Below are 22,173 nucleotides of genomic sequence, written 5' to 3'. Positions count from 1 at the left end.
GCTCCTGTCCCCACACTGATGAACCCTCCTGTTTCTGCTGTCGCATTCTCCTCCTTCCCTTCTGACCCAGTGGAAGCCAGTGCTCTCCTGCCAGCTGCTCGGATTCTACCCCAGCCCTTATCCCCTCTCTCTGCCTCTCTGTAGGCCCCTTCTAGCTGCATGGAACACATTCCAGGTGACTCCCTCTTAGCAGCCTGACTCTGCAGCCATCCTATTTCCCTATTTCTGTCTCCCTCTCTCTTTTTCCATCCATCCCTCCATCCCTCCCTCCCTCCCTCCATCCATCCATCCGTCATCTATGATCTATCATCTGTTGACCCTTTTTTTAAAGACAGAGTCTCACTCTGGCACCCAGGCTAGGGTGCAGTGGCATGAACTCGGCTCACTGCAACCTCCACCTCCTGGGTTCAAGTGATTCTCCTCTCTCAGCCTCCCGAGTAGCTGGGACTACAGGTGTGCACCACTACGCCCAGCTAATTTTTGTATTTTTAGTAGAAACTGGGTTTTGTCATGTTGTCCAGGCTAGTCTTGAACTCCTGACCTCAAGTGATCCGCCCGCCTCAGCTTCCCAAAGTGCTGAGATTACAGGCGTGAGCCACTGCTCCTGACTGAGGACCAAACTTCTTACCTGTATGGTCTCCTTGTCCACATTTCTATTTCCCCTTCCATTCTCATTTCTCCTCTCTAGGCAGTCTGCCTCTGCCCCACCCCTTCTCTGAAACCACACTCACCAATGTCACTATCTGGTTGCTAACCCAGTGGACTCTTACATCTTTACCTTACTTGACTTCCAGGCAGCATGAGATACAATTTACCCTCCTCCCTGCCTGAAATTCCCCCCGAGTGTCAGATCTCCTGAATTTCCTCGTACCCCTTGAGTGTTCCAACTTGAATCTTCCTTGGGAGTTCTCCCTTGGCCTGCCTACCTCTCGGGTAGACTCTGTCTCCTTGACCTTTTCTTCTCATTGTAGTACACGTTCATATCTTAGTTGCATGTATGTGCCAGTAATTCCAAAATCTGTATTTCTAGTCAAAATCTGTCCTAAACTCCAGATCTGTATCCTGCTCCTCCCAGACAACTCTGCATAGACGTCCCACTTGTGCCTAATGCTCACCTTGTCCAGTGGTGGCCTCTTATCCTTTCCCGAAAGCCTGCTACTCCTCTGGTGTTGCTGGTCTCGGGGAAGCCCACTCCTTATTCAAACCAGAAGTCTGGGTGTTGTCCTGGATGCCTACCTCCCCCTCCCACCATGCCCCACAGATTTGTCCTCCTAAGTATCTCTCACATCTGTCTCCTTTCTCTTCATCCTCACGGTCACTTTCCTGATCCGTTCAACCATCATCTCGTGCTTTATCTATTGTGACAGCCTTTGAACGGCCTCCAGTCTCCTCTTTTCTCTTGCTCCCCATCTGTCTCTGATCTTTCTAAAAGGAAGAACCAGTCATCTTGTCTCCTTGCTGAAAACTTTTAAAGGCACGCCCAAAGCCCCTGAATAGCAAGCAAAACCCTTGCCTGGGCTCACAAGCCTCTCCCAGATCAGACCCTGCCCAAGTCTCCTGTTCACCCCACCCAGAGGGAGCTTTCACCTCTGAGCTCACATGTACTGTTCTCTTTGGAAGCGTCCTGAGCCTTCTGCCTGACGGAGCTCTAGTCACCCTTCAAACCTTAGCTTTGCTATTACTTCCTGCAGAAAGCTTTCTCTGAACACCCCCAAACTCTCAGTAGCCTGGCCCAGAAATTTGGCTGCCATCTCTCCTCCGTTACAGTGGGGATCGTAACTGTGTTGTAACTGCTTGTTTATTTTTACCCCAGCCAGACACCAAGCTTCACAAAGCAGGAGCTGTGTCCACGTTGTTCACAGTTCTGTCTCCAGGGCTGAGCACTTTTCAACAGAGATTGCTGGCTCAATGTCGCTTGTTAAATAAATGCAGGAAAGAGCTATGGGGTGTGGACCCTGCCCACAGCAGGGTCGCTGCCCAGTATCACCTGCTCAGCTCTGCAGCCTCCACCACCATGGCTGTCCATCTATACCAAGAGGAGGCAGGGATGTGGGGCTCTGCCTCTGGAGGATAACAAGCTAGACTCCATGGTGCAGCTCCCACAGGCAGGAGGGAGTACTCAACACCCCCACAGCTGCTTACACTGTCTTCTGCTCAATCGACTCATCTCTAGGGAAGACAAGATAAAATGGAACATAAGTGTATGCTGTAGAGTTTTATAAAAGGACACTCTTATTTATGAGGGATCTGAACATCTCGTAGTAATGCCTACCACATATAGAGTGTCAACTAGGGCTGGACGCAGTGAATCACACCTGTAATCCCAGCACTTTGGGAGGCCAAGGTGGAAGGATTGCTTGATGCCAGGAGTTCAAGACCAGCCTGGGAAATGTAGGAAGACCCCTGTCTTTACACACACACACACACACACACACACACACACACACACACACACAATTAAAAATTAGCTGGACGTGGTAACATGATCTGATAGCCCTAGCTACTTGGGAAGCTGAGGTGAGAGTGCGGCTTGAGCCCAAGAGTTCAAGGTGAGCTATGATTGCACCACTGTATTCCAGCCTGAGTGACAAAATAAGACTGAAAAAAAAAAAAAAGAAAGCGAACTATATGGCAGGCCCTCTTCCAAGGGTTTTGCCATTATACTAATTTATTTAATCCTCTTAACAATTAAGAAAGGTATCATCATCCTCACTTTGCAAAAATGACACAGAGAGGGCCAGGTGCAGTGGCTCACACCTGTAATCTCAGCACTTTGAGAGCCTGAGGCGGGTGGATCACATGAGGTCAGGCGTTTGAGATCAGCCTGGCCAACATGGTGAAACCCCATCTCTACTAAAAATACAAAAAATTAGCCGAGCATGGTGGTGTGTGCCTGTAATCCCAGCTACTTGGGAGGCTGAGTCAGGAGAATTGCTTGAACCTGGGAGGCAGAGGTTGCAGTGAGCCGAGATCACACCACTGCACTCCAGCCTGGGCGACAACTGCGAAACTCCTTCTCAAAAAAATAAATAAATAAATAAATAAAAGGCACAGAGAGAACAAACGTAACTTGCCTAACCACACAGCTCATAAGAGAGCCAAGGTGGGAGTCAGTTTAGCATCTAATTCCACATCCTTAATGGTACACCATTTGTCAAATCTATGCTGTCCCTCCCAGCCTAACTAACAGATACATGTGTAAACACAGGCTTTGAGAAACTTTCCTATTAGGTCTTCACTCTATGGAAAAGTTCAGGCATTTTCCTTTGCAACATATAAGATGTTGTAATTTATCAGAATGTGCAAAATCCTACCTCTGCACCAGCTTCGCTTCAACTCATAGGCGGGTTTCCCCTTATAGGGCTGCCGGGCTACTCAAAGCCTAAAAGGAACAAATTGTGGCAGGATGAGGCCTGAGGTGGGAGGGAGGGAAAGTGGGCAAATACAGAGAAGACAGACGCCCCTCAGCAGGACCCCCTGACAGACAGTGTATCCCTAGGAGCAGGTGGGCCCCCTTCTGTCACCTGGGGGCACTGGCCAGGGACAGTGTCTGCCAGACCCCTGTCTTCTCCCTGACAGTTCCCTGCAGACACGGGGCCCAGCTGCTAGGTGGGGGGTTCTGCCAGAAGGGGTGGGGTGTGGCTGGCAGGAGGGGTAGACACAAAGCTACATGCTGGGGCTGTGGGGGCTAGGGAAGCCCTCCATCTAGGGGGTGTGGAGCTCAGTTGGAGGGTCTCTGGAAAGGTGGAAGAGGGTGGGCCTCAGTTCCAGTCTGTCTTCAGAATGGGGAGGAGCTCCCTGGCCCTGAGGGACTCCTGCCAAGTTGCCTGTCCTGGGTTCTTGAGGCAGGGAGGTGGTGGCTGTTGTCTGCAAGGTGTTTCCGAGCAGAGCCTTGGAAGCCCGAATCCCCTTCCCCTGTATCCATGTTGAGCGATGGTCAGGCAGTTCATATAATCCTTTGAGGTCTCTGCTCCTCCCTCTGTCTAATGGGAAGGTCATTCCTACTCCTAAAGTGGTTGTGAGATGCAAATGTGATTGAGGAAGGACCTGGCACAGGAAGGGAAGGAAGCCGTTGTTTTGATTCTGTCTGATGCTGGCTAGTGATGGGGTCAGATCTGTAAGACAGGAGAAAGCCAACCTTGGGGGAACCCGGGCACTTTAGGGGGCACAGGGCAGCAGCAATGGGCAGCCCACACACCTCAGCAACAGGCCTCGTCCTCCTAGAGGCCCTGCCAGCTCTCACCAACTGGCATGGATGTAGAGGTCGGCTCCTGCCCCAGACTGCTAGAGAAGACACTGCCAAGGCAAGGCTGAGCTTAACCCCAACTCCTATTTCACAAGGTTATGCCCCCATTCTTCTGGCATTTGATCCCTAGTTCATGTCACCCCAGCCTTGGGGCTGACAGTTCACAGTGCCAACCCCACCACAGGTCATCCTCCTGCCATTTTCCTAATGAGGCCACTGAGAGGTCTACAGTTGGTAAGTGGCAGATCTGGGATGTGCCCTCCAGCCTTCTAATTCCATGGTAACTTTCCCCTGTGGTCCATAACTGTGTGTCTCAATGGAACTTAAAGTCCAGTTGAGGAAACCAAAGCACAGAAGTATTTTTAAAAGAGATTGGCCACAAATACAAGGTGCAAGCGATGATTCTGGTCTTGTCAGCTGAAAATGCAACGGTGTCGCATACCTTGGTGAGACAGACACTGGGGTTTGAAAGGTTCAGAGGAGGCTGGGTGCAGTAGCCCATGCCTGTAATCCTAGCACTCTGGGAGGCCGAGGTGGGTGGAGGATCACCTGAGGTCAAGAGTTCAAGCCCAGCCTGGCCAACATGGTGAAACCTCATCTCTACTAAAAATACAAAAATTAGCCAGGCATGGTGGTGCACACCTGTAATCCCAGTTACTTGGGAGGGTGAGGCAGGACAATTGCTCCAACGCAGGAGGCAAAGTTGCAGTGAGCCAGATCACACCACTGCACTCCAGCCTGGGTGACAGAGTGAGACTTTGTCTCAAAACAAAAACAAAAACAAAAACAAAACAAACAAACAAACAAAGAAAATTAGCCAGGCATGATGGTGCGTGCCTGTCATCCCAGCTACCTGGGAGGCTGAGGTGTGAGGATCCCTTGAGCCTGGGAGGTCAAGACTGCAGTGAGCCATGGTTGCACCACCACACTCCTGCCCGGCCAACAGAGTGAGACCCTATCTCACAAAATAAATAAAAATAAAGTCAAATGAAGAAAGAGAGATTCCATGGTGGGGAGAAGGGAAATGAAGGCCCGGGGAAGGAAACAACCCCATGTACCTCACATCACTAAGTTCACGAGAAGAGCCAGGAAGAGACTCCAGGCTCCCTCAGCCAAGCTTCAGAAAGGCTGTCCTGAAACGTGCAGGGTGCAGCAGAGCGAGGCCCTGGACTTGGAGAACACCCACTCCCATTCCCACTGGTGTGTTCTCCTAAAAATGTTTCTGCCCTTTGGTTTCCTCATCTGTAGAACAATCATGGTTATAACACACATTAAGCCTGATTCATTAAGCATTTTGCCTTTCATATCATGTAATCACTGCAATACCTATAAAATAGGTATTACTACTAATCTCATTTTATAATGAGAAAACAGAGGTTCAGAAAGGCTGAGTGAATTAGTTGCAGTCACTTGACCCTGAAATGGTGAAACCAGGTGTCCAGCGGGAGCCTGGACACTATTCTTAAGCCTCTTACTTTTTGTATTCTTGTGAGGCTCACATGACAACCCACCCCTACCCTCCAATCCCCACTCATCCTCCACTAATCTGGCCTGAAACCCTTTGCACACTCTGCCAAGCACCAGCCCAACCACAGGCAACTCAACAACTCCCTCTTGCACAGGCCACGCGCTCTCAGGCTTCTACTGACAGTGTCTCTGCGCCCAACAATCTCCTCCTTGGGTCTCAGCCTGACAGTGCCTACCGCAAGTCTTCTCTGATCACCCAAGTAAACTTAGTTGCTGCTTCCTTAGTGCTCTTACAGCACCTGATAACTCTCATTATTGGCATTTATTACACTGTATCCTAATTAGGGGTTTGCAGTTTGTTTTTTTCCAAGCATACTGTGAGTTTCTCAGGGGCAGGCATTGAATCTTTATCAACTTTGTATTCCTAGCAAGGAAAAAATGGAAGGAAGGGGAAAAGGAAGGCAGGAAGGGAGGGAGAGAGGGAGGAAAGGTGGGCAAATGCAAGAGACTGCTACATAGAACATATTAGATGGTATCATTTGAAATTGCCAATATTCTATGCCTTCTTGTCTACAAAATGGTAACTTTATATTTCACCTGGTATAATGAGGGTCGGTTTCCCCACTAGCCAGACCCACCCGAGTACATCCACTCACCCTCTAGTAGTCCCTGCTCTCTGTCTTTTGTTTTGGGACAGTTTATATGCGTCTTGACCACACAAAATGGTTAGGATCGGGGCTCACCAAGGAGGGTGGTTCTTGGGCAGCGTACAGACCAAAATTGATGGGGGCTTTCTGTACCTCTTCTCATTGAGACCACCTTGAGAGGTCCCTCTCTGAGTCCCCTCTGAGCGGGGAGGAGAAGGCTGACTCAGTGATGATGGGGAGTGGTCTGCAGGTGGGGGCCCAGCCACTCTAGCACCAGCCACTGTCAGAGCTTGACTGTCTCTCCAGGAAGACCTCCCTCGCCTCTCACAGCACCCCAAATCTGATCCTCTTGTCTTAGGGTTTGACTTCCTTCAAGGCCTAGCTCCCTATCTCCTCCTTCCCCTTTTCCAGCCCAAGGGACCCTCATCACTGGAGGGTGGGAGAAAAGGGCCTCTTCCTCTACATTCTTTTCAATTTTGGTTATGACTTAACGTCTTTGCTCCACCCAGTCCTGGCCTGCTATTTGGATCCTCCGAGTTTAGAAGTTAAAGAGAAAAAAGGGTCTTTTCCTGCTTCTCCGCATCTTCACTAGATCGTAATTCCCAAATTCTCCTTAAGGCCAAGGGTCTCCTCTGTCTACTGATACAAGTGTCAGGAAATACAAGGGTTGCAGGGAGGACACAGACTAACTTTTCCAGAGTTGTTTCACCTCAGGCCAACGTGACTATCTCCGTCAAAAAGGCCTTTGAAGTGGTCCTAAAACCATCCTATGAGATTCAGCACACACACTGCCTGGAGTGCTGGCATTCACTACCATCCCTTAAAACCCTCAGTCTGGCTGCATTTCTGGAGAGCTGGCACTTTAGAGGTTGACCTCTCTCCACATGCTGCCTCCAAGCCCTCTCCTCTTCCCCTCGATTTTTAAAGTGTTAAATGAACATTTGCTGGCAATTTGCTCTGCAGGGTCTGGCCAAGGCAATTATCTATTAAAATCCAAGAAAATGATGCATCCTGGGGACTGAACGTCAACAGCAACCAGGCCAGGGTAGGCTGGTGGTGGTGATTTGTTAACTTCATCGGGGGCAGGGGCGTACACGGGTGGCATCTGTCAAAGGAAGGGAATGGCTCCTCTGGGGCCTGGCTAGGACTGCTCAGAGCCTCCTCCTCATCACCAGGTCTGGGAAGGGGTCCCATCTCCTGTCTCTCCTCTTCCCTTGTCCTCAGGCCTGTGGCTTCATCTCTGTTTTCCTCTTCTCTGACGTCCCCAGCCTGGCCTCTTGCCGGCCCCTCTCCAGTGTCTCCCTCTCCTGTTTTATGCCACCTTTCCGTCTCTCTGGTTCTCGACTTCCCTGCCACTAGCCCCTTCTTGGGAGGTGGCACCTTCCATGAAGCCATAGGCCATGTGGTCTCAGGAAGAGGTAGCCAGGACTTTAACTGACTGTCCTCATGGCCCAGGAGAAGTCACCAATCACTCTGCACCTCTGTTTGAACAAAGAAGTTGGGACAAGTTACTTTTCAACAGCTTTATTGAGGTATGTAATTAATGTATAATAATCTGCACATATTCAAAGTGTATAATCTGATTAGTCTGACAGATGTATTAGCATACACCCACGGAAGCATCACCACCATTGAGACAATAAATTTGCCAGGTGCAGTGGCTCACACCTGTAATCCCAGCACTTTGGGAGGCTGAGGCTGACAGATTGCTTGAGCCAAAGAGTTCGAGACCAGTCTGGGCAACATGGTGAAACCGTCTCTACAAACATACAAAAATGAGTCAGGTGTGGTGGTGCAGTGTGCGCCTGTGAGGAGGCTGAGATGGGGGGCATCCCTTGAGCTTGGGAAGCTTGAGGCTGCAGTGAGCCACAATTGCACCACTGTACTCCAGCCTGGGTGACAGAGCAAGGCCTTGTCTCAAAAAATCTAAAATTAAATAAATAAATAAATAAATATACCCACCACCTCAAAACGTTGCTCATGCCCTCATGTCCTCCTACCCCTCCCAGGTCCCTCCCCTTGCCAGGCAACCACTGATCTGCTTTCTGACACTATAGTTTACATTTTCTAGAATTTGTACATCAGTGGAATTGTACAGTATGTGCTCTTTTTCGTCTAGCTTCTTTCACTGAGCATAATGAATTTGGGGATTCATCCACATTCTATCATGTATCAATAGTTCATTCCTTTTTATTGCTAAATAATATCCCACCATATGATATACCACAGATTCTTAATCCACTCCCCTGTTGATGGACATTTGTGGTGTTTCCAGTTTGGGCCTATGACAAAGCTGCTGGGGTCCTTCATGGGCAAGTATTTATGTAGACAAGTGAAGCTCATAACTCCTTAGGGGGCTGTGCTCACTTTCTTGGCAGCTCAGCAGCTGCCAAGACCAGATTCATCCTTTTCCCTCCCTGTAATTCAGCCGAGGATGAAACGGGCAGGCAGCATGCTTGAGTCTGAACCCTGCCCACCACTTGCAATGTGACCTTGTGCACCTCTTGGTATCCTGGCTTTCTTTATGTTCCTACCTCCATGGGTTGTGTGAGCATTCCATGACCGTATGAATCTGAAGCATTTGGTGCAATGCCCAGCACAATGTTCAGAAATAGTAGCTGTTCTCATTTTGCAGGCACCTCTGAGAAGATCTATACAATCTGGAATGGGCTTCCTCTAGAATCTCTGAGCAGTTACCCTAACCCTTTGAAGTGGCTCCATTTCACAGAGGAGTAACTGAGTCCCAAAGCAAAGAGTGACTTGAGTAGGGTTGATCTTTAATTTGGGAGTGAATGCAGGCATGTCCTGATACCCAGCTATTTCCTATTTGGGTGATGGGCAGGGAGGAAGTTGGAATTTTCCAATTACTTCTCAGAGTGTCTCCTGGAGAGCCCTGAGAAGTAGCTCAGCACTTCTAACCAGAAGACTATGAGTAGTAGCTAACCAGAAAACTATGAGCCCCTAAGTGTTCCTACAAAACCACACTCATTTAGTCAGTTCCCCCGGGCTCAGCAACCTGGAAACCCCATAAAATCACAGTCAAATCAGGAGGGAAAGAGATAAGGGTAGGGAGGCTGCCTACCCTCCTCCCCTGCCCCACAGGGCTCTAAGTAGCCCAGAAAGGGGCTTCTGTGTGTCTTAGGCAAGCAGGTCGATCTCTGGAAGGTACTCACGCCATCTGGCATCTTTACAGACCAGGCCTCCGAACTCTGGCTCTGCCCCTTCCTAACTGTGTCAGGGTAGGCCAGGCTTGCCATGGCAACACACAACTTGTAAGTTCAGTGGTTTAACACAATGAAAGTTTATTTCTCATTTACACTCTATGAACAACATAGGTGTGAGGGTGCCAGAGTCTTAATGCTTCCGCTAGAGCTAACGCACATCAGTTCCGCCACGTTTTATTGGTTAAAGTTGTTCACATGTCCACAGCTAGCATCAAAGAAGAGTGAGAACATGCAGTCCTACCTTGTGCCAGAAGGCAGAGAGCCGGAAATATTTGGAGACAGCACTAATGACTACTACACTAGCCAAGTGACCTTTGAGCTCATTTCCTCTTCTGCAAAATGGGGACGAGAAGAGTATTTGCCTCATAGATTGTTGTGAGGATTAAAAGAGAAATGTTATGTAACACCCTTGGCACAGTGTGGCACACGGGTGAGGTTGAGGCCCGGGTATTTGTGTACAATGAGGACCCAGCATGCCCAGCCTCCCTCCTCCCCTGCAAACACTGACCCCGGACCCCGAGGCCCGTCACTGAGTGGTTAGCAGAGGATGGATAATTTTCCGCAAATCTGTCTTCTCCCACCCTCTGGATCTGACACTGACCACTTGCGCCAGGCAAACTTCATTGCCATAAACTATCCCCCGCCCACCCCCAACTTCATTCACACTCATGTGAGACTTCTTATCCCTCACGTGACTGCTTTATGACAAATCTGCCCTTCTGTCCAGTTAGAGGATAGGAGTCCATTGAAGAAGGGATAGAGAATCCAAGAGAAATGTGAAGGAAATTAACATCCATTTTTTGCTGAGCACTGTGCTGGATGCTTGACCCACGTTACCTCATTTAAACCTCATAATAGTCCTGTAATGAAGTGAGTGTGATTATCCTCATTTTGAGATGTGGGAGCTGATGCTTGGAGTAGTTACACACCGGCCCAGGGTTACATAGCTAGTCAGTTGCAGAGCTGGGATTTGAACCCAAAACTCTGGGACGCAGAAGACCACACTTCAGCTTCTGGGCTGTCTTTTGCTATTTCATTCAGACCTTTTTTGTTTGTTTGAGACAGAGTCTTGCTTTGTTCCCCAGGTTGGAGTACAGCGGTGCGATCTCAGCTCACTGAAATCTCCACCTCCTGGGTTCAACCGATTCTTGTGCCTCAGCCTCCTGAGTAGCTGGGATTACAGGCATGTGCCATCACATCTGGCTAAGTTTTGTATTTTTTAGTAGAGGTGAGGTTTTGCCATGTTGGCCAGGTTGGTCTCGGACTCCTGGCCTCAAGCAATCCAGCCGCCTCAGCCTCCCAAAGTGCTGGGATTACAGGCGTGAGCCTCCACACCTGGCCCAGACCTAACTTTTATCCAGGCTATAAACTCACCAACAGCCCAACCATAGATGTTTAGCCTTTGGGTTCTATTGTGCTGTTGTGGAACTGCCCTGCTTCTGGAGTACAGGGACTAGGCTTTTAGTCACTGCTCAGTCCCTATCTTACTGTGCAACTTTGGACAAGTCCTTTGACCTCTCTGGGCCTCAGTTTCTTCACAGAAAATGAAAGGGCTAGACTAAATTTCTCAGGTTCTTTCCATATCTAGGATTTGGTAACATTGAGAATTGCCCATAGCTCTTCCTGCCTTTGGCCCTCATACTGTATTAGAAAGCATCACAAAGTAGAAAGGTAGATAAAGATCCCACATTTGAAGTTATACAGAGCATTAATTAGACTCTCATTATTATTTGAAACTAAAAATAGTTTAAGATTGATGGTGTGTTTGTAATCCATAGCAGTTTTCTCCCTTCCTTGCTATTTATAACAACTCTGGTTTCCTCTGTAACTAAGTCTGTCTCCTCCTATAAAAGAGGAAGTCAGGCTAAGTCTGCTCCTGAGCTAAGATCTCCTGAGTCTGCACCCCAGGAGAGGCTCTCTAGAGCTCTGAGCTCCTGTTGCTGGGCAGAACTGGGCTCAGTCTCCAGGTGGGCATTGGAAGATGTGGCTGGACTATATGCCAGCAGGATGGGCTATGCCTGTTTTCCCATGGAACCATGCATAGCTGCTGGGGTGTGGCTGGGTATTAGGACTGGAGATCCAGAATGCTGTATCTTCCACTCCTATAACTTTTGCTTAATGCTTAGAGAGTTTTTGTAAATGCCAATGCCCAATGCTAACCCTGAAGAAGATAAAAGGAAACAGAACTCAAGTTCAGGCCACTTTTGGGAGACATTTCCAGGGCCTACAACTATCTCTTAGGTTTTTAATTTGTTCCTATAGGGTTGTTGTTGAGAGCTGAGTGTCCTGGGAAATCTGGGCATCCCAGATGGCTGCCCCAAGTTGCTGCCGGAGTATTTTAACTACAGTAGTGTGGGAGCTTCCTGCCTCAGAGAGTGCTCCCCACACCTCCCCCAGGTTCCCATCTGCCCAGACGCCCACAGCTCCTGTCAAGAGAAATGATGGAAGAAGCCCCAAGATACCTGGGGGAAGGGCCTCAGCTCAGGACAAGAGCTGGGGCTCCAACCTCAGTCCAATCAGGGAACTCTCAGGGCCACTCATGGTTGTGTGCATGTGTGTGTGTTTGCCTGTTTCTGTGAGACAGTGAGGAAAGATTTGGGGGTGGGGGAGATATGCACATGGGCAGCTAATCCTGAGAAACTTTGGGGTCTGGGAAGGGGGGAAAGAAAGAAGAAAAGCTGGAAGGGGATAGAGGTGGTGGGAGACAGGGGGATGGGAAAAACCAAAGAGAGGAAGCAGTGGCTGTGCTGAAGCTGGACAGAGCCCGAAAAGGACAAGTCTTGTCCTAAACTTCCTCTGACCCACCTAACCTAAATCTCCCCACGCTGTGGTTTAAGCCTCTTTCCCACCTTGGTTCTCTGTCTAGCCTCTGAGCAGCAGAGTCCAGGAGTGACGTCGGGATGCTGGCTGCCCTGCTGCTTCCTGGCCCAGGAGGGAGCTACTTCTGAGTAGCCAAAGTCCTGAGGCTCTGACATTTAGGAGGCCTGAGTTTCCCACCCATGTGCATCCCTGCTTCCCCTGACTTGACACCCAGTGACCTGGAGGGATGCAGAGGGGGTGGGCAGCAGCTCTGGAGGCATTTCCCAGCAGTAGAACTGTGAGTCAGAAGGATCATCTACTATCGGAAGTCAGAGGGGACCTCCTGCAGGCAGGAAATCAGAGTTGGGCCCCAGAGAAGTCCAGAGATGAGTTGGCGGGAAATTAGCTCTTCAGAAAGCAACATTACCGTCCGGGAAGGCTGAACCTGGAGCCCGCTATGCCTACAGGAAAAGCCTGGGCCAGCCTAGCTCCCTTCTGCCTGGGCATCACCATCCCTTCCGCCTTGGCATCACCATCGCTTCCACCTTGGTGGTCATCTGGGAAGTCTGGAACAAGATATACAAGTTCAAATCCGGAGTCTGTTGCTTATATGCTGGAATTCATACATGTGAGGCTCAGTTTCCCCATCTGCAAAATTTAAAAAGAATAAGAAAGCCTATCTCACAAGGTTACAGGGATAAAATGAGAATATGTGCATAAAATACCTTGTGTAGGTGGTCCATATGTGTTAGTCTCCTCCTCACGTCTTATTTTGGTTGGAAGATGGGGAGGAATGTTGCAGGATCTGACTGCAACATTCTGCTAGCCTCCTGGTCCAGGAGAGGCGATCCCCTGGCCCCAGGGAGAGCTTCCTCTAGATTCAAATGCTAATAAAAGGTCCAGGATCCCACCAAGACCTCCTCTCCAGCCTCCATCCTGGGGGCACTGCTCGCAGTGCTCCTCCTCTTTGCCATGGGGATGAAAAGGGTGTGTTGATTGGCCCTTGAAATTTGCTCTTAAAATTATCTTTGGTTTTGATTTGACCTTAATAGGTCAAGCCAAACAGGGATCTGAGCTACTGCATGAAGCAGTTATTGCGGGGGGTGGTGGGTTGTGAGTGGAGGAGGGAAGGGGAGGAAGATGGCACCAACAGATGCATCCTCAGACCCCAGTCCACACCCTTGCCAAAATCTCTGACATGGTTTCATCATCTGAGGGTGATGTAAGAGGCCTGGAGTCAGACTCCCCTTGCTCCCCTCCCCCAGAGAGCCCCATCCACATCTGGAGCTGCAGCTGGGTCCTTCTCTTGGGCCCTTTCCAGGGGAGGGAGCTGGGTGAAGTGAGGGCAGCTGGTGAGGGGCCCTGTGAATGGCCCCAATGTTGGGAGGCAGGGGGCAGGGAAGAGGCCTCTGGGCTCAGAGGGAGGGAGGTGGACTGGGAAGGGAATTGTGACTTTGCAGCATTGGTCTCCTCCTCCATCCAGGCCCAGTGTTAAAGTCTCCATGGTCCTCCTTGTCCTTTATATCCATTCCTGCAGGCAGCTGCCCTCCTTCTTCCCTTCCCCACCCACTTCACCGCCCAGCCTCTCTACCCAGGTGCTCGGAACTGAGGGCCCCCTTTGTTCCTTCCTTTCCCCCAGGGCAGCTCAGGCCTCCCACACTGACCCTCTGGCCCTACTGCCACAACAAGCAGAGTGTGAGCCAGGCCCAGTGGGGTCATCTGTGGGTCATAAAGGTCAATGGGACAGTCGTCTAGCAGTAGGGAGGGGCTAGTCTTGGGCTAGGAGCCTGGCCAGGAATCAGCTAAAACACGAGCTTTAAAATGCTGCAGGGCGGGGGTGGGGGGAAATTTATTTAGGGGCTAGCAAGAACTCCCTTCAAGAAGGGTTGGCGAATTTACTGGAATAAATGCAGAAGGGAAGCTTTCCTGGCTCTTGTGAACTATAAACCGTCAATCGCTGTGAGATCCCCGGGAGACCAGGGTTCTTACCATGCTTACCCACGAACTCGCTCTGTGACCTTCGGTAGTTCCCCTCTTTAAATCTCAGTTTCTTCATTTATGAAATGAGGGTCCCATTGAAGCTTGAGGTTCTGCCACTCCAGGAGCCAAGGTTCTAACGTGGTCTGCGTCCCGCGCCTCCACCCCCCATCCCACCCCCACCCTCCAATCCCGCCCCCTACCCCCAGCCACCGGTGGCCGCGAGCCAAGAGGTCCCTTTAAAGGCGCGAGTCCCGCCCCCGCTGCTCATTAGGGCTTTCGATTGGCGGCTCCCGGGCTGGGCGGGGCCCGGCGCGGGCTCGGGGCGGGCTCGGGGCGGGCTCGGTGCCGGATCGGCCCCCGCCCCCTTTGTTCGCGCTGCGGCGGGAGGTGACGGCCGGGTGGGAGGTGTGTGCGCGTGTGCCGCGCCGTAGGGAGCGGCGGGTCGCGCCGCCGGCTGTCAGCTAGCTCCGCGCCGCCGCCCGATGGCCCGAGGAGGCGCGCGGGCCCAGCCCCGGGGGGCCGGCCGCGGGTGAGCCCCTCGGCCTGCAGCCCGCGAGCATGTCACCTCCAGCCGCCGCCGCCGCAGCCTCCGCCAGCCGCGCCCGCGCCCCCGCCTCCCGCAGCCGCAGCCGCTGCCTTGGGCATTGGCCCCCAGACCCCCGCCTCTGATCCACGCCCAGACCCTAGAGCCAGAGGGCCATGGCCGGCCAGGGGGACTGCTGCGTCAAGGTGGCCGTCAGGTAGGGACCCGGGGCATGGAAGGGGCCTCGCGGAGAGGGCTCGGGCTTTGTCTCGCGTGGGCTTTGGGCGGGGGGCGCGGGCACCGCTCGGGCTGGAGCCTGCACTCCCGGGGGAGGGGCCGGCGTGGGACGGGATGGAGGGCGCCGCGCGCTGGCCAGGCTGCCGCCGGGGAGCAGCGACCCCGCGGACTACTGCAAGGTGGCTTTGTTTGGGTGGTAATTTTGGGTCCCTCTTGGGAGCCCTTAATGATCAGAAAATCGAATAAACAAGGAAATCCGGTATTTCACACCCAGCCCTGGCCCAGGCCGGAGCGTCTGTGTGTTTCCTCTTCGCCTCCCCACGAGGCTGCTGTCTCATACGGGTATACCAGAGGGAAATTTCCCCCTCATCCACGAGAGTCAGCTAGTTATGTGCTCTTGGTCCAGCTAGCAAAGGCAGCACACCCGCCCTGGGAGCCAGATCTGCAGACAAAGATCCGGTGCGGGGACCAACGAAAAACCTGGGATGATGCCTTGGCCTTCTGTGGGAAGTCAATGGCTTTCTGGGAGAATCCTGCCACTCCTGTCCCAAGAGGAGATGGGGCTAGGAAGGGAGGAAGAGGTGTATCTGAGGTGCTTCCCTCTGAGAGGGCAGGAGGGTGTGATGTGGATGCCCCATCCTCAGACACTCAGACAAAAATTGAGCAGGGGAGGGTTGCCTAGACTTATCTGGGGTTCCATTCTCAACAGCTCTGGGACTTGAGCCGGCAGAAATGAGACAGGGAGAGGACATGGCTGGGTGGGTTCTATTGGGAGGGGTACACAAAGGTGCAGGAGCAGGAAATGCTGTGAAATTGAGCCATCTGTGTTCTTTGTGCTGGGTGGAGACGCTTTACACCTCACCACCTCTCCCAGTTTTTGCTTTGGTTTTTTCTCTTTGAGAGGGGTGTATTGGCAGCAGCGTGCCAATCTGGGGCTGCTCACCAAGGCAGGGGTGTGGAAAGAACGTCTATCTCTGCCCCAGCCCTGTATGATGGAGGGGGCGGGGGATTGTCCAGGTCTAGGGTAGGTCTCTCAGGTCTCTAGATCCCTTGGGTCATATGTGACCCAGATTCCAGGGACCCGGGGAGGTTGCTCCTAGACGGAGTCAGAGATGGCAAGGAAAAAGCTTTCCTCTTCCTGCCCCAGGGCAGATGCCCCTCACCACGGCCACCTGGCTGGCCCTCTGCAGCCCAGAGAGGAGCTGACACTGATCAGTGCTCAGCTGGAGGGAAGGAGATTGAGGCACCCCCACCCATGCACCCTAGGCAGCACTCAAGAATCACTTGAGAACAGCTTTCCTGGCCCTGAGCAGCCAGAGAGACAAAGAGGAGCCCTGCAGGTGCCTGGTGGGCTGGCTGGGGCGGGGCCAGGCTGCTGCTGGGGCTGACATTGCAGCAGGATCTTGTGGAGGTCGAGGGAGGGTTGCATGGCCGGGGGTGGGAGTGAGAAATGTAAATATGGCATCTGCAGCAGATTGGGAGAGTCCAAGAACACCATAAAAGGGAAATGAAGCTCTGGCCCCTCTGGCCCCCACCCATTGTGAACGAGGACTGGGAAGGAAGGGGCTTGGGGGTGCCCTTTCCACAGTGGGGGTTTCCTTTAGATTCCATCTTGCTGGAGAGAGCTAAACAAAGGCCCCCACCTCTGTTCAGGGTCTCCAGGCTGGACTGGGGTGAAAAGATGTGGGTCTCCCACCCGGGGAGCCTCATGGGATTGGCACAGTGAGGATAAGCTGATGTTCTCTTCCCACTGCCACCTCTAGAGGCTTCCCGGGACCCTTTCTGCAGAGAAGGGATCATGTCTGCCCTCTGCACCCAGTTCACGGCGATGTGTGTCATCTCTGGTTCCCAGTCAGATTGCCCTAAGTGGGGGCAAAGTTGCTGATCTGTATGGGGGGTGGGGCATTTGAGCATCAGAAGTCAGTCTTGCAGGGTCTCCGGGAAGGTGAGGGCCCCACCCACCCCTCCCCTCCCACCCCAGCATGAGTGCCCAGCCCGGGCACACGCCAGACCTCAATGGGCAGCCGGCCGTGGAAGGCAGACGATGTCTGGACAGAACCCAGTTTCTAATCAGAGAGCTTAGGACTGAGCTGGGGCTGGGCTGGGCTGGGAAGGAGAGCAGATGGTGCCAGTGACGGGCTGTAGGGGGAGTTCTCCTTGTTTTTAGATCCTCTTCTACCCCTCCTCCCCTGCAGCACCCCCAGAAATCACTTCTCTCACCTGAAAGACTGGGTGGTGGGCTGCACTAGAGTAGAGCATTTATGGGAAGGGCAAGGCTTGTCCAGGGTCTAGTCCAACCCCAGGGCTCACTACCTCCTGCCAGGTCTGGCTGTCTTTCTGACTTTATGGAAGTCCTTTCTTGTATCCAACTGAAGTGCTTTCTGAATTTCCATGAGAATAACTTGTAGCGAGCCTGGAGTCCAACTCTTCAGACAAGGAAGACCAGGAATGAGACAGGCGTGGTCTGATGTGTGTGTGGGGGGGCGGGGGGGGGGGAGGAGAGAGGCCCCAGGACTATTAGACGAGGTGAGAAGTGCCAGGCCCAAGACTCTTGGCCTTGCAATCTGTTTGGGATGAGGAGATCGAAGCTGGCTGGCTGTGGAATGCTTCAGTGAAGGCCTGGGCTCCTGGAGAGCCGGAGGAGGAAACTTTCAGGACCTGGGTCTGGGGTAAGGGAAGAAGGTCCAGGGGTGAGCAGACCCCAAAAGCCCCACCTCGTGGCCTCCCCAGCTAGATGGAATCTGGCCCATCTGTCCCTGAACCCAGGCTAGTCGGCTTTGCACCAAGGGATTCCCAGGCCGGCCTCTTCAGCCTGCCCTGTGATCCCTTTATCCATTAATCCCCTTGTACTGTAAAGATTCTCAGCTTCCTGGGCTGGACTAGAACTTGCCGTTACCTGGGGGAGGAGGTGTGTAACAAGGCTAGAGAGAGGTGGGGCGGAGCTGTGACCTGCCCCAGGCTGCAGAGATACAGGCCTGACAAATGTGGGGAGAAAGGGGTAGCTGTTAAGAAATGCAAGTTGGCAAAATTAAAATTGGGGAAGGAAGCCAAGTCACATGGAAGTTTGTTTAAGACCCTTTCAAGTCCCCAGCTCTGAGCCCCCACCATGAGAGGAGACCTCGGTGTTGCCTAGCCCCCTCCCCTCTTATCTCTGCCTGGCTTCCCTAAGCTTCCTTCCTTTAGTCTGCTTGGCAGTGCTTGGCCGGCCCAGCATCCATCTGTTGAGACTACAGGGTTAAGTAGGGGATAGGGAGGGGTTTGGGGGGGGTGGCCCAAGGGACCCAAGGGACAATGTTAGATTGTACCCCTGCCCTCTCCCATTTGGGTTCTCTAGCTGCAGTTATTTCCCTAGTTCTAGGTTACTCTGAAATCTTGGTCAATGACTGTCTGAATTTTGAACCAAGAGCAGTGGTGGCTTGGGAGAGAAAGACTAAAGAAGATCGAAAAAACTGTAGGGGAATGGGCATTTGGGGTGCCTTCCGAGTCCCAAAGCCAGTCAGTGCCAATCAATGCCACCTGTGTCCAGTTCACAGCTCTCGGAAACTGAGGCCCATACAGGGCCTCATGTGGGCTGTGTGGAGACCTGAGAATCTTGGTGCTGGCCTCCTGCTGCAGAAATAGGGTTTATGTCATCATAAGGAAGTGGAGTGTAGTAACCACAGGCCCCGGAAACCTCCCCCTCCACCACCCAGCCTGACTGCCTGATTGGATCTCAGCTTTTGAAAACCTCCAAGTGGAGGTGGGGCGGGGCCCAGGCCGGGGCCAGGGAGGTGGCAGAGGTGATATGTGCCTGGCATGCTTATTTTGCAACCCTGGGGGCAAAGGGCAGAGCAGGAGCTGATGCAGTTCATCTACTGGCTGCGTCATGGGCGCCTTCCCTGTTTGTCTTTGTGGGCCTCAGTTTTACCCACTGGAAAATGGGAACAGCCACTGTGTTCTGGTTTGTTCATTTGTGAAGAGCAGTGGCTTGGAGAAAGACAGACATAAAATCTTTGGAGGGAATAAAACGCAGAGTAGATTCCTGAGGAATTGAATATAAATAAAATGTTTTTTAAAAAATAGGCCCTAGGCCAGGCGCAGTGGCTCATGACTGTAATTCCAGCACTTTAGGATGCCGAGGCAGGTGGATCACAAGGTCAGGAGTTTAAGACCAGCCTGACCAATATGGGGAAACACCGTCTCTGCTAAAAATATAAAAATTAGATGGGCATGGTGGCATGCGCCTGTAGTCCCAGCTACTCAGGAGGCTGAGACAGGAGAATCACTTGAACCTGGGAGGTGGAGGTTGCAGTGAGCCGAGATTGTGTCACTGCACTCCAGCCTGGGTGACTAAGCAAGACTCCGTCTCAAAGATAAAATAAAATAAAATAGGCCCTAATGTAAGTGCACCTAAGAGATGTCTCTGTAGTTTAAGCTTCAGTGAACTATTTAGTAAATTGAATTTACCCCCAATCCTTTGATTAATATATTAATTTAGAGCAGAATGCACGGTGTGATGGAGAGGAGTATGAACCGGGAGGTAGCTAAGCACTATAATGTATTGAACACTTACAGTGCCTGCAGCATCCTATTCAACTGGCCAGGTGACTGATGTTATTCCCATCATATACATGCGCAAACACAGGTGGTACATGGAGGAGGCTGGATTTAAACTCGGTATTCTCAGTTGTGAACACATGCTCTTCATGCAGCTCTAGGCTGCCTCCTAATTGAGGTGGTAATTAGCTGTGTTCTTGAAGTCTCTATGCCTCAGTTTCTTCAAATGCTTTACTACATGCAGTGGCCGTAAACATGAATGTGGGAAAGTGAAAATGGGAAGGCACATGGTGCTGTGCAGATGTGTGGCAGGGCTGAGGCTGTCCAGATTCTCCGGTATGGGATTGCTTAGCAGCATGGGACTGCCTGGCACCACCATGGTCCTAGCTCCTAAATCCGTGCTGTCATCATTTGTGTTTGGGGAGCTTCTCCCGCCACACTCTCCCTTTCTTAGATTGCTGCAGCCATCCCTGGCATGTGTCTTCCTGCCTGAATTCCACCTTGGCACTCTCTCAGGAAGGATATTCTGGGGGCAGCCAAGTCTTTTGCTGGCCCCCCACCTCACACACACCAAAGGGCAGAACCCAATGTGTGCGGGGTCTCCTAGCCTTTCATTTTACCCTCTAGAAAGTATTGAGAACATTGAGGAGGAAAGCAATGTCATCTGTGCCGCTCCCTCTTAGAACAGCCGGAGGGGCACTGAGAGGGCCCTGGGCTAGGTGGTGGTTGGAGGTTGCTTCCCTGCCATGAGGGAAGCTGGATTGGAATGGCTCTTCCTTGGCCACAGAGATCCACCCCTCGATCCCTATGTGAAGCTCCAGGGCAGGCGGCAGCAGTGTTGGCTGCAGTGCCCTGTTTCTGGAGGACTTTCTCTCACCTCCAGCTGCTCTGGGGTATGGAAAGACGATCATGCTGCCATCCCATCCCCAAATGCCCGAGTGTCTATCCCTCTGCCTTCCTGAGGTGAAGCCCCCTGTCCTTTATGAAGGCTGGTCTGGTCCCACCTGAGGCTGACTTAAGGTGCACCCAGGAGAGCTATCCTGCATATAGTGTGGGCAGGGGGCCAGGGCTAGTGCGGTGGGGAGAGGCTCGCTGCCCTCCACAGCCAGCCTCCTGTTGCTCTGCATTCCTCAGCAGGGAAGCATCCCCAGGGCCCAGTCCCCACTGGCCGTCCCCCACCAGATGCAGATGCCGATGCCGTCACAGCTCTGGGCTCTGGGTGAAGCCTGACTCTGCAGCATCTCCTGTCTCTGGGGAGGTCATGGGAAACCCCTGCCAGATGCCCCGAGATGGGGGTGGGACAGGGAGAGTGGCGATGTAGCACAGCTGAGCAGTACTTCCCTGGGCTGGGCTCACCCTCTTCCCAGGCCCCAGAGATGGAGGAGCTTGACCCTGGCCCAGGAAGTTCCTGGCTCCTGCTCACAGCCAGGCTTGTGCGGCCAATGGCAGGCTGGGGATATATCCAACTCAGGACAGGGTCTGGCTCCCCTTCTCTCAGCCCCTCCTGCATATCCCTGCTCCCTGGCTTCTGATATTTCACCCCAGTCTCCTTGCTGGCCTGATTCCTCCGCACGGCTGAGATCCTGATGCCCTGGAGGGCCATAGACAACAGGACTCTCAAGGTGCCTCATGGCAGGCACCCCCTCCCCTGTTAGCCTGCCTGACCCTTGGCATTACTCAGAAGCCAGTGGCCAAGACCCTAGGAAGAACTGAAAGAGTAACGTCAAGGACACTCAAGAGGAGGGGGTGGGGTCAGAGTCCTGAACCCCAAGCATTCCAAGCTGACACCCCAAGGCCTCCTGTAGGTTTTCCTGGAGTATCACACGGGAATGTGATTGGGGGCAGAAATCAGGCAGAGAGGGTTGACAGACCGCTGTCACCATGCCGACCAAGGCCTCCTAAACCCATGCCCTTTGGCCGCATAATACAAAGCCTTCTTGTTTGGGGGTTCAGAGTCCTGGGGGCAGTCTCAGGAGGGCTGACCTGGGGAAGGGTCTGAGAGGCCAGGAGAGGGACAAAGGGGAGGGCAACAAGACCCTTCGGCTGTCACAGAGCTCTGATGGCACTGCCCCCAATAGTGCTGGGCTCTCCCCACACCTTACCCCTGCAGCTAAAAGCGCAAGCACCCCAAATTGGATCTTGCCACCCTGTTTTATAGAAGACTGGCCTCTATGGGAAGATGCTTTGTCTGGGCTAAGTCAGCTAAAAGCCCCCCGGGGTGTCTGGGAGCCAGACTCCCCTGAGAGCAGGGATTTTGCTTCAGCTGCCTTCCCCAGAACTGGCAGGCTGCCACGGGGAGGAGGAGAGGAGGCTCATTAAAGTGGGGGTGTAGACGTCCTCTTTCTGCCACAGAGGAAAGCCGCCTTCCTCTGACAGGGAGGCAGCCTCCTGGGTTCCTGACTCCGTCCTTCTCCCTGCTCCAGGCTTCAGCTTTCTTAAGCATGAAACAGGGAAAACGCTTTCCCAGCAGACAGCTTGTGGTACTGCTGGCAGCTGTCGGTAGGATCAGTCCGG

The 22,173-nt window shown here is 52.5% G+C and overlaps 1 protein-coding gene and 1 long non-coding RNA gene across 10 annotated transcripts in view; one reads left to right on the top strand and one right to left on the bottom strand.

The window, feature by feature from the left end:
• Positions 1 to 1,780: 1,780 nt before the first annotated feature.
• Positions 1,781 to 14,510, bottom strand: LOC106994151 (uncharacterized). Of its 2 annotated transcripts, XR_003731793.2 has the most exons (4): positions 14,373 to 14,510; positions 12,811 to 12,949; positions 3,315 to 3,382; positions 1,781 to 2,169 (listed from the first exon to the last, which is right to left on the bottom strand). It is a non-coding gene; the product is annotated as an uncharacterized LOC106994151 (long non-coding RNA). The 2 variants fall into 2 exon arrangements; XR_003731791.2 differs by lacking the exons at positions 1,781 to 2,169; positions 3,315 to 3,382 and adding an exon at positions 7,869 to 8,276 and having other exon boundaries at positions 12,811 to 13,031; positions 14,382 to 14,510.
• Positions 14,511 to 14,731: 221 nt separating this feature from the next.
• Positions 14,732 to 22,173, top strand: part of KIF21B (kinesin family member 21B) — a 57,893-nt gene continuing 50,451 nt past the window's right edge. For all 8 annotated transcript variants that reach the window (XR_013417480.1, XR_013417468.1, XR_013417474.1 and 5 more), the window contains exon 1: positions 14,732 to 15,103. Coding sequence is in view for 4 of the 8 variants with exons in the window: in XM_015120516.3 (XP_014976002.1) it covers positions 15,063 to 15,103 (41 nt within the window). In the remaining 4 variants the exon portion in view is untranslated. The remainder of the gene's footprint in view (positions 15,104 to 22,173) is intronic.

The sequence above is a fragment of the Macaca mulatta genome, chromosome 1, assembly GCF_049350105.2.
Source record: "Macaca mulatta isolate MMU2019108-1 chromosome 1, T2T-MMU8v2.0, whole genome shotgun sequence".
NCBI classification, from domain to species: domain Eukaryota; kingdom Metazoa; phylum Chordata; class Mammalia; order Primates; family Cercopithecidae; genus Macaca; species Macaca mulatta.
The sequence above is the reverse complement of the archived record's forward strand: the minus strand, read 5'-3'. Positions and strand labels throughout refer to the sequence as shown.